General features: G+C 35.3%; 1 protein-coding gene and 1 pseudogene across 1 annotated transcript; both read right to left on the reverse strand.

Moving 5' to 3' along the window:
* Positions 1 to 226: 226 nt before the first annotated feature.
* Positions 227 to 1998, reverse strand: LOC145159780 (UDP-glycosyltransferase 43-like). The gene has a single exon (XM_079078814.1). It carries the CDS (start codon positions 1955 to 1957, stop codon positions 485 to 487), a length of 1473 nt encoding a protein of 490 aa, XP_078934940.1. The 5' UTR covers positions 1958 to 1998; the 3' UTR covers positions 227 to 484.
* A 3511-nt stretch (positions 1999 to 5509) lies between these two features.
* On the reverse strand, positions 5510 to 5738 carry LOC145161844 (small nucleolar RNA U3; annotated as a pseudogene).
* Positions 5739 to 11961: the final 6223 nt, after the last annotated feature.

Here is an 11961-nt window from a genome sequence, read left to right on the forward strand (position 1 = left end):
GTGAGGTGAATAATTTTTTTTAGGTGCTTTGGTCCATCCCATATCGATTGGTGTAAGAAACTGGGAAAGGTGAAGGTGGCTATAAAATACAAGGAGCTACATGGCAAGCAAATGTCTTGGAGAGGTCTGCCAATTTAAGTCTGAGCTCCTTTAAGGCATGGCCTCCTCAAGACACAGGGCTTGACCTTTATTGAGTATTAGTCTTTTTTTTTTTTTTTTCAAGATCATCTCTAATCAATTCGACCTGTTACAACTTACTGAATCATTCTCAATCGAGCATACAATTTCACATGTAATACATAGAATGTTGTCAGACTCAAATGCATCAACATTTTCTCTTAATACAATTGTATTTAAATAATACCAAATAGAATCTACTCATAAAATTGATTTTGTTATAGCTTACACGCCAATATATTATGTTATTACAACATAATAGATTTGACAAATAAATTAACCTTGAACACATACCAAATGGGATATTTTATATGTTAGATAGAAGAACATCAATCAAACCCCCAAGAGCTTTAAAAGAGGAACCGTTTTCTATCAAAGCTTTATTGCTCTTCTCACTCATTTCCTTGACCTTTTTCCTCAACTCACCATCACCACCGTCCATCAACTCCCTCACACCTCGCTCCACATCCTCCGCCAACACCAGATCACCACCCTTATCTCTACTATCCAACCTTATCTCAACACCCAATCCCAGCTCTCGTACCATTTCAAAAGCATTCAACTGTTGCTCTCCATATAAAGGCCACGTGGCAATCGGTACACCATACCATATACCTTCCAAGATCGAGTTCCAGCCACAATGGGACACAAACCCACCAATCGATTTGTGTGCCAGCACACTCACCTGTGGGACCCACCCACACACCAATCCTATCTCAGCAGTTCGATCAATGAACCCATCTGGAAACAAAGACTCGTCAAGATGTTCATAATCGTTTGGAAGCTTTAGCTTCGCTTTCGCCGGTTCACGTAATGCCCATAAGAACCGGTACCCGGCTCGCTCCAAACCATTAGCTATTTCTCTCACCTGAACCGGGGTTAAACACCCCATGCTACCAAAACACAGGAAAACAACTGATGATTCAGGCTGCCGGTCGAGCCATTCGATGGTCTTTTCATGCCCAGACCGGTTTGAATGCCACTTAGCCGGTCCAACGTGATCGATAATCGGTCCAACCGGGTATATTGGTGGCAAATCCAGGTAGCTGGAAGACAAAGAGTCAAGCGCGTAGGGTTCGAGCTCCTGGAACGTATTTACAATAATACCCTTGGTCTCTTTGTATCTAAGGGTGTGACGTACAAACGTCGAGTAACCAAATTCGTCTTTTTTGATACAGAACGATGGAAGGATGTTCGACGGAATCGCATTGGCGTAACTAGGTACTGTTAACTCGGTGGCGAAAGACTCGGTGGCAGGCAAGGTTGTGAGGTGGAGCATAAAGCCAAGATACGCCGCCGGAGACGCGAAGAAAAGGTAACACGGAATGTTGAGATCGTTGGCGACGTCAATCATGGAAGTGCAAAACATATCGACGAACAATCCGACAAGTGGCACAGGTTCCAAGTCGGAAACAGTAGTTCGGAGGTGGTTGAGAGTTTGTTTGATTATGGGTTTGTGATTTTCTATATAAAGAGAAATAAACTCGATGCCGGAGCTGTACTGATCTGGCGGCGGCGAGTCAACATGGTGGAGCTGGATGAATCGGATTTGTTGGTTGGAGATGCGTGATTGGATGTAGTCGTCGAGGATTGGCCGTTGCGGCATGGAGATGGCGAGAATTACGACGGAGATACGACTGCGATGGTGGTTGATGAGGTGGGTTGCAAACTCCACGGCCGGTATAAGGTTGCCCATGGACGGTGTTGCGATGATCGCTACCTCTGCTCGCCTCATTTCTTGAACTTGGGGTTCTTCTCCGGCGACTGTCGGAAACTTCATCAATTGTAATACATACTCTGGAATTTAGATCGATGTTATTTATTATCTTATATTGGTACATGCAAATATGTGTGGACTGAATCACTTACGTGTTACGTGCTTTTGTTGTTTTGCGTTACAAAACTTTTAATTTGCATTGCGTATTATAATTGATAATTAATAATATATAATGCAAATATGTAAACTAATTTATTATTAAAGATATTAAAATAAATAATATTTGTTCATTTGTAATTAAACCATTTAAAACAAAAGTTTTTCAACGTAATGTTTTTGATCATTATGTGTTGGATAAAAATAAAAAAATAAAAAAATAAAAAAATAAAATTGTACTAAAACCCATATAAAAAACATGTTTTGACGTTGGTGTTGAAAATGGCTCTATAGGATATCCTAAAGCTATACGGTATGAGGGTATTAATGATAAGATCAATTCTCTAAAGAATATTTCAAAATTTTGTTCACCATGTAAATAATTTATTTCCTTACAAATCATTTTTGTTCTTCAATTATACAAGAAGTTCATAAAAATTGTTGTATTTTTTATTCCATAAGCAAGCAGATTATGTCATTGTTTATGTCCTTGGGTACTTGTTTCAAGACTTCATGTTTGGTCATAGCGTTTCAATGATGTGTGTTAAGCAAAAAAGACACCCAAAAACACATGTAAAAAGAGGTTCAAAGTCAATAGAACCCTTTCAAAGTGTTTGCTAAGAAGTTTTCCTTCCCACTTTATTAAGTATTTCATTTTTTGGGTGATTATAATACAAATGTGAGAAGGGAGAAATGGACATCGACAAGGGTTCAAGGTCCCCCAGACCATACTACTGATAGAAAAATGTTGCTCAAATCATGTGCAATGTACAAGACTACAATCATTAATGAATGAGTACAAGTCATAGTAGCATGCATTATTATCTTTCTTATCTTGTTGCATAAAAAAATTACATACCAGAAAGCTCTATATGATCATAATCTCTTTACGCATTTCATTGAACACTTGATTTGCATATATAAACTGGCCACATAACATTAATAAGCAAGAACAACACAAAAATGAAAGCACAAAAAAGATTCAGTCGACAGTAATACATCCATGTAACCATGCAAAAATCATACCATAAAATAAAACTCTCATAATCTTCTTGACGCATTTAATCGAACACTTGCTTTGCATTATTACACAGGCACCAAAAAGATATATAGTTGTCAGTCAGAAAATAATGCAGCCATGCCAAGACCCATCAGATGAGTTGGCAACGATCATCTACTGAGCCATAGCAGAGACCATGAAGCTCTCTGTTAATCAGAGCTCTGGTTACATGGACATGGTTTCTGTCTTCTTAGGAATCAAGAGGTTCGAGCCTATAGTACACATCATGTTCAAGTAATTAAGGTCGTGCTTGTTGTTCTCTCAAACCCTCAAATATAGCCGATTTATTTGCACTTGGGAGGCGATGTGGGATGTCAACTATAGATTCTTGGGTCTCATTGAGTAACTGTAAAGGGACAGGTAAAAGATTTAATCTATTTATCTTTCGCTTTTACATATAATCATATATAGTTTGATTATTTCAATTTTTGTTACTTATTACCAACCAACTTTAACCCAATCTTTTATTAGAAAAAATATTTATACCAATTTTATTGTTTTTAAGATTATAAAAAAATCAAACACCTTTTTAATTTTAAAGTAAACTACAATTTTGTATAAATATAATGGTGGCAATTCATAGCTCCAAACGACAAGAGATGGAATTGGAGTTTGAGTTCATGTTCATGTCATTTTTATGTCAAATGTAAAAAACATGACCTCATATCGTGTTGAAGATTCTACACGAAATTAACAAGATAGTAACATGTGTTTCTCATGTTTTTGTGTTTATCGTGTTTTGTTAGATTAATTTTGAATTAAATGAACTTAAAGTTTATTGTATGTATCTTTTTTGTGTTTGTCATTTTAATCTTGTTTTAATTGATTCGTTTTCAAATTAGTTAACAAAACACGACATCATATCGTGTTGCCGTGTTTGTGTTATATAAAAATTGTTGTGTTAGGAAAAAAAACACGGCAAAACTGTTTGATTTGTCACCCTTAATAATATGTATGAGAAGTCCAACGAAAAAAATTATCCACTTGCAAGGTAAAAACCTCATCAACCCATGTGACACCTGGCATATGAATTGGACTCGAGCACGACTCATCATCCGTACATAAACAATTACCATCATCTTTTACCAAATTGCCCCACCCATCACCACATTTTGATATGCTCTTTTGTCTAGGGGTGACAATTTATGACACGACACGACAAAAATACACGGCACAAAATGAAATTGGGACGAAACTGAAATTTGAATTCGTGTTCGTGTTAACTGTAAAAAACACGATGTCGTGTCGTGTTCAAAATTCGACACGAAATTGACACGATTTAGCAGTTCTTTATCGTGTTTTTCGTGTTATATTTGATAAAGTATTCATTAAATAAACTAGTTTTTAGTATATGATATATTTTTCGTGTCGTGTCGCGTTTGTTGTTTTTTAATTCATTCGTTTTGTTGTTAGTTAAAAAAAACACGACATCGTGTCGTGTCGTGTTACATAAATCATGCCGTGTCGTGTCGTGTCAGACAGAAACACGAAACGATAGCACGATTTGCCACCCCTACTTGTTGATTGGTTTCATTTATTGTCTTTGAATTACATGAAATGGTGGTAAATAAAGTGAGGTCGTTTGGACATGTGAATTTGTTGTCCACAATTTCAACATTCTTCCTCCTTGCAATCGCTAAATTCGGGGAAAAATGTCCTTTATTGGTTTTAGATTTTCTCTTGTATAAAAATAAGAAATTTCCATCCAATCTCTACTCTTTAGTGGTACAAATTTGCTTCCCATCTAACATGGTAACTAAGTCGCCAGGAAATACATAACCATACAAAGCAGAAACATCCAAAACCGTAAAATGTTTTTCCATAAGTCATAAAATAAGACTATAGAGTATAGATCCATTCTCTACAGAATTCAAAATTTTATTATCAACACCCACAAAGATCACAAACTTCCAAGCTTCAATCCAGAAGAGTTGGCATATATTGAAAAGTTGGGGTGCTTATTTAAAGCATTACTTTCCTTACAAATCATTTCTGTTCTTCAAGTATACAGAAAGTTCATAAAAATCTGTCATATTTTCTATTCCTTAAGCAAACAGATTATGACATTCTTTATTTGATTAAAATATCCTGTGTTTGTTTACTTATGAGACATGCGATTTCCTTGGGTGTTTGTTATAAGATTTCATGTTGGTCATGGGATTTCAAAGATTCGCCAAAATACATGTACAAAGAGGTTGAAAGTCAATGAAAGGAACCCTTTGACAGAGTTTGCCAAGAAGTTATCATGGTAGCCTTTCTACACACTTGATTAAGTACTACATTTTTTAGGTGCTCAAATCATTATTTATTAGCAATGTAAAAATCATACCAAAAAGCTCAGCATTTGATCGAACACTTGCTATGCATTGCATTTACACAGGCACCAAAAAAGATTTAGTTGTCTGTCAGACAACCATGTAGCCATGCCAGGATCCATCAAGATGGATTGGCAACGATCATCTACTGAGCCATAGCCGAGACCATGGATTGGCAACGCGCTGGCAACATGGTCGTGGTTCATCAACCACGACATGGGTTTCTGTCTTCTTAGGAATCAAGAATACAGAGGTACAATCAAGAATACAGAGGTACGAGCCTATATAACAGATCCTGTTCAAGTAAGGTCGTGCTTATCAATCTCTCTGACTCTCAAATATCGCCGATTTATTTGCACTTCGGCGGCGATGTGGGATGTCGCTTCTAGATTCTTGGGTTACCTTGTGACCTTGTGTATAAACTGGTAAGAAATTAAGTGGAACTAAATTCACAGACGATTTAATCTTTGCTTACTTTTTAACTGTCTATATTTTTGGACTTTTCTCCCTTACTAAATTAAAAATATTATAATTATAATTATAATTATTAATAAATCTATCTCAAGTTAATATTTTATTAATAGATATTATCTATTTATCTTTCTTTTTTACGTATAATCATATATAGTTTGAGTATTTCAATTTCTGTTACTTATTAGTTATTACATTAGTTATTACAAATTTACAAAAAAATTAAATATTTTTTATTTTAAAATAAACTAAAATTTCATAAAAATGGCTGATCAATATAAAGACAGTATTAGGGACCTTTGGAACATGGGGGAGTTGAGGGAGGCAAAGTGAACAAGTGCACATGGCATAATTTTTTTCATTATATATTTTTGTTTAAAAAGATAATGATCATTTTTTTCTTGTTTATCCTGTGTCTTTGAGAATATTTAACTTTTTAAGATTGGTCCTATTTTAGAATTTAGGTGTTTAAAATTATATTTGATAGAATAACTAAAAAAATTAGCTAGTAGCTGAAAATTTAATTGGTAGTTATAAGTTAGTTGATAAAAAAATAATATTTATAAAAAATAGCTTATAAGTTAACTTGAAAATGTCAAATGACATATAAGAGCATAAAATCCGGGTTTTGGCGTTTCCCTAATATCGATGATGAAGTGATAGACTCGGCAGTACTTGAAGACTCTCGCCCTAGGTATAGAAAACCAACGGACCGGCCCTGGTGGCACTGCAAACATAGTTTAAGACTCTAATGCTCCGATGGTAGTTTTGAAATATCATATTTCCTTCTAAGAAGAGCAGACAAGGGATCGAAACAATATATCATTGGTGAGTAGGGAAAAAGTCATTGCACTTTGTTTTTGCCTTTAGACGATCATTTTTTCAAAAAATATATATATAAAGTGCTCATGTGTATACCATAAAAAAATCTCAGTCTTACATATTAAACAACTTCCTACTAACAATTGATCTTAAACCATCAATATTCATTCACGAAATAACAATAAACAAAATCCTCGAAATCAAAAGACAACAAATAAGTGTTCCTCCTGCTAAACACGATCGAACAACCAATTCACGTATCCGGGGTGTCAGTGAACTAAAGCAACAAAGAGCCACCTCTAAAATCGATTCTCCATCAAGATAGTACACCTACACAATAACAACAATACACAAAAATCTTATTAATTTATACACATTATATAATGTTATGCGTAGGTACTTTTCTTGTTAGTTCTGTACCTGCTTTGGTGTTATTTGACTCGGGTGCGAGTCGGTCTTTTGTGTCGTTAGCGTTTAGTCAGCACATCAGTATCCAGCGGGAGGCGTTGAGTCGACCTCTACGAGTTTCCATAGCTGACGAGCGAGCGGTATATGCTACGGATGTGATTCGGGGATGTGTACTCGAGATCTTCGGTGTTGAGTTTCCGATTGATCTGGTCCCGATTGTGATGGGGGACGTGTGTGTTATAGTGGGTATGGATTGGTTGAGCCGTTTTGGGGCAGTTATAGACTGCGAGCGACAGTTGGTGACGATACGAGACCCTAGTGGGGGAGTTCTTACGGTGTACGTGTTGGGTTTTGAGCATTCTAACACTCCTATGGTGTACATGCAACCCTATAAACCTTGGATCTATGTTTTCTCTATTATACATGTAAATATTAACTATTCCAAGGTTTCATCCTAACTAGCATATTATGAAGCACCTATACTACAAAATTCTAGTTAGATGACATACCTTTTGATGTAGCTTGATGTCTTCAAGCTTTAAGAGCTTAGCCCCAATAGTGTGGAAGCCTCAAATGGAATCACAAATCACCAAAACACCTTGGAAGAACTTGAGAGAATATGTATGCACACTAAAATCGGCCCACTCTTATTTTCACACACTTGTGCTAATTTTGTGAGCCAAAGACCCCTTTATATATTATGGAGGATTAGGGTTACATCCATGTAAACCCTAATACCCATGACCTTTCATTTACATAGGATTCATGGGTTAAAAGCTCCATGGACCATCCATGAAAGCTTAGCCCAACTTAAATGAACTTGGCCCATTCCATATATATAAGAGTCCATATTTAATTAGTTATTTTTGATCACTTAATTAATTCTAAATTAATTCTTGATCAATACTAATTAAATAATATGATTCCATATTAATATATTAGAACTTATAATATATTAATATAAATCATAAATATACTATTCTCAAAAGACTATCCATATGAATTGTGCCGGTGAAGTGCAACCCAAATGGACCATGCCGGGTCGGGTCAAGTACATACCAAATATAGTTATGGACTTAGACATTAATCCAACAAGGTATTGATTTATTGTTATGAATTTTCATGATTTCAAGGTCTCCCTTAATTATAGCAAAACAACTTTTTCAATCCCTGCAGCCTCACGAATTGAAACTTTTGTTTTCTATAATTAACATTGCTAACTTGCAACACTAACAATAATTATCATGCTCCCACTAACATGATGATTATTAGCATAACACTTATGCTCCCACTAGCTTTGACATGTACTCAGAAATCAGTTGGACTTCTAGAAATCAATACTTTATTGACTTTCTTACCAAAGTTCAGATTTCTGATACGAGATGCTTTGATAAAACTTTATCAAAATCATACACCTTTCCTTAGATAGCATGCATGTGTGTCTAAACAATTTCAGAACAATGAAAAGGGATGCCGTAATCATAGTCTCAATTGTTTAGAACTTTTACCATCTGCTTCAAATCTACTTGGTGGAAGTGTTTCCTCACCATCATTTTCATGAATCGGAGAGAAACCTTATGACCCTTAGATTTTATGGTGTATGTGTTCTTATCCATGTGAATCGTCAAAACCATAGTCACAAGACAAGGATAATGACAAATCCAAACGCATATGGACTGAACTTATGCAATCTTAATTTCTTGCCACATGGCAGTACATGGCCTGCCATTGCTTCCAAGTTGTTATGCAACCAATTGAGAACTTTCAGAACTCCTATGCAAAGCCAACTTTAACTGGAATGGGCACAGAATATGTCAACACGATAGGTTATAAACCTCAAGTCGTGTGCTAGTGAAGAACCTCAGGTTTTATTCTTGATTAGTTCTTGAAATTCTTTTTAGGATCTTTAAGACTCCCACTATCCTCTTGACATATAAGACTATCTTGCCAAATATTCAAGAGATAGTGCGGATTCTTTATCAAGACAAACACTTCACACAATTGGCCTTAGTTGGTCTTTGTTTTATCCAAAACATCACAACTTACCAATTTCAAATGTACAAGAGTAGGACACTTTTACTCTTACATTTGACAAGTGTTTTAAACCTTTCTTTAAGATATGTCACTCAAGTTACAATCTTGGAGTATGACTCTAAGAATTGTTTTGGAACGAAGTATGACTCATCTTCCTGATTTAACCATTTCAACAATTCATGACTCCTCTTCTTAGTCATAATAATGCACTAAGATGACCTTTAGAGGACTAATTGTGATATGATTTCTAAATCATTAAGATGATCACAAACATGATACTAAAGTACTCTCCCATCTTTTCAGATTTGAGAAACTTTTATCTTTCTGCCTAATTTGATTCTTCCCATTCGTTCTGCCATACATTGAGACTTTTCCAATGTTTCAGAATTATACTTAAACTTGTAAGTATAACCATATTTACTAAACTTTAGTAAATCAAATAGTCTTAACGAGCTTTGTGGTGGACATGACCAGTGCACAAGAATGTGTACTCGATCCCTTTAGTCCTTCACTTGACTCACACATCCATGTGAACAAGTAATTAGTCTTGATTTTCCAATGCTTGAAAGTTCTCATTCATCATACTATTCAACTTGCATGATTCCAAGTTTCGGTCCAATTGAAACTTGGGTGATGAGGAACTTTCCTGATTTGGTAAATTTAGACACTACCACAAATGAAAGAATCAAATCCATTTTCCAATATTGCTGTCAGTGGAATCATATAAGCAACAATTTTCCACAAATGCCATTGTAAGGATACTTCAAATAAATAAAATTAAACAATTTTCTTTTATTTTAAAACTTTGCGGAAAAACTTATCCTTACAATCCACATGGAAAATTGTTGTTATCTATTCCTTAGCAATATATCATAACTTCTTAAGCAACTGCTCAAAATTCTGATGCGATCGAAATCCACCTTCGCGATCAGAATCAGCATATACTTCCTTTAAGATTTCTCTCTATTCTTTGATTCTTAAAACATCAACATGTGACCCAGTCACATCATGTAATGAGGATCTCATAATAGAACTTAGTAGAGTTAGATAATGGGCTCTACCTGATGTAGAGTCAAACTTATTGACTTTAACATCCTTAGGTAAATTTGGCAGCTTTGCAATCAACGCCCCTTCCTTTGGCAAAATAAACATATGGACCCTTTGGTAATGGGACTATCTCAGACTTAGCCTTTCTCTTTACCATTTGGTCAACCGGGTTGCCTATGGCCAATCCCTTTCCATTGGGAAGAGAATGCTTTTTCTGGATTTCCAGTGTCACCATTGTCACTGTCCATAAAGTTTTTGGGAAGTTGATCTTCTAATAAAATTTGCTTCACTATCGTTCCAAATCATTGCTGATTCAGCAGCACCAAGCAAATAGATATGATCATTAAGGTTCATGTCATAGTCTGTTTCATAGTAGTCCCAAAGGAACTCACTATGTGACTTAGAAAGTGATTGGACATCCAACTTTCTCAAGTCTTTGAAACCCAACTCTCCCTGCTTGTCAATATGTGACTTCATCTCTAAGATGTGATCACACATAGACCTTGCTTGCCATTAGGGCTTGAGTGACCTTGAACTTGTGGGTTAGGGAGAATAATTGGAGGAGGTGGAGGAAGTAAAGTTCCAAGAGATTTGGGAAGATCATAGATGCCTGAACTCGACATCTTTTGGGAGATATTCAAGATAGTTGATCTAAAGTCCTTAATATAACACCCAATATGAAATATTAAGGCTAGGATCCAACAACCTATTTATAACTGGAAGAGGGATGTCGTAATCCGAGTTATAAAATAGTTGAAGGTAGGTAAATGACGATTTACTAATTTCCACCATGAAAAACGAAATAATTTAATTAGGTTTTCTTACTTGGATTTGAAACTCCTAGATCTTTTGAGATTCATTGAACTTTTCAATGGCATGTTTCAATCTCGAGTGTGCCCTTCAGGTTTTGTGACTGGGATGCCGAGGATCACAAAACAAGGTGTGAAGTAACCATGCAAATATACTTGGTACCCTTAATATTTACCCCTCAATCGATGTGTCGGTTAACCACACGAGCTCCACTAACGGTTTAAACAACGTGCAAAGTGTAATTTCATGGATTAGCACCTTATTCACATTTTCCTAAGTAACTAAGATTGGGAATTAATAAAAGGTTTAGTTACTTAGTATTTATCATTAATAATTTTAATGAAGGGAGAATTATAGTCCTTGTCCTACCTGTTCGGCTAACGACCCTCCACCAGTCAAGGAAGCGGTGTGTGAGAGTGGACACCCATTAAGCTGCCATTTTATAGGCAACAACCTTATACCCCCTTATAGACCGGCTTCGTGAATGAGGCCTACTAATGGTAAGACGACTTGCTCTTATACATATAATATATTAAACTTTTAATATTATAATAGTATAAGGGTGTATTTTAGACATTTAAAATACTTGATGGTTTAATCTATTAATTAAACTAGACTTTTAATTTAATTAAACTCAAACCATATATTTATGGATTTAATAAATCTCTTTTAATTAAACGCTTTAATTAACTATTAATAAAGTCCATAAGAGTTAATTTGAACTATTCAACAAAACATCATAATTCCAATTATTAAACTCAAAATTAAAACCATTTAATTAATTGTTTAAGTTATGAACCCAAGAGTTTTAGAATTCAATTCTTTTTTTCATAAAAAACTTTTCTCAAATTCCAAAACTTGAGGGCAAATTTTGTAATTCTTGAAAACCTTTGGATTCCATAACTTATGGAATTAATGGTGTTTTATGATGAAACTTTCCATGT

Source organism: Lactuca virosa, chromosome 2 (genome assembly GCF_052849685.1).
Source record: "Lactuca virosa cultivar CGN04683 chromosome 2, Lactuca_virosa_CGN04683_v6, whole genome shotgun sequence".
Lineage (NCBI taxonomy): Eukaryota > Viridiplantae > Streptophyta > Magnoliopsida > Asterales > Asteraceae > Lactuca > Lactuca virosa.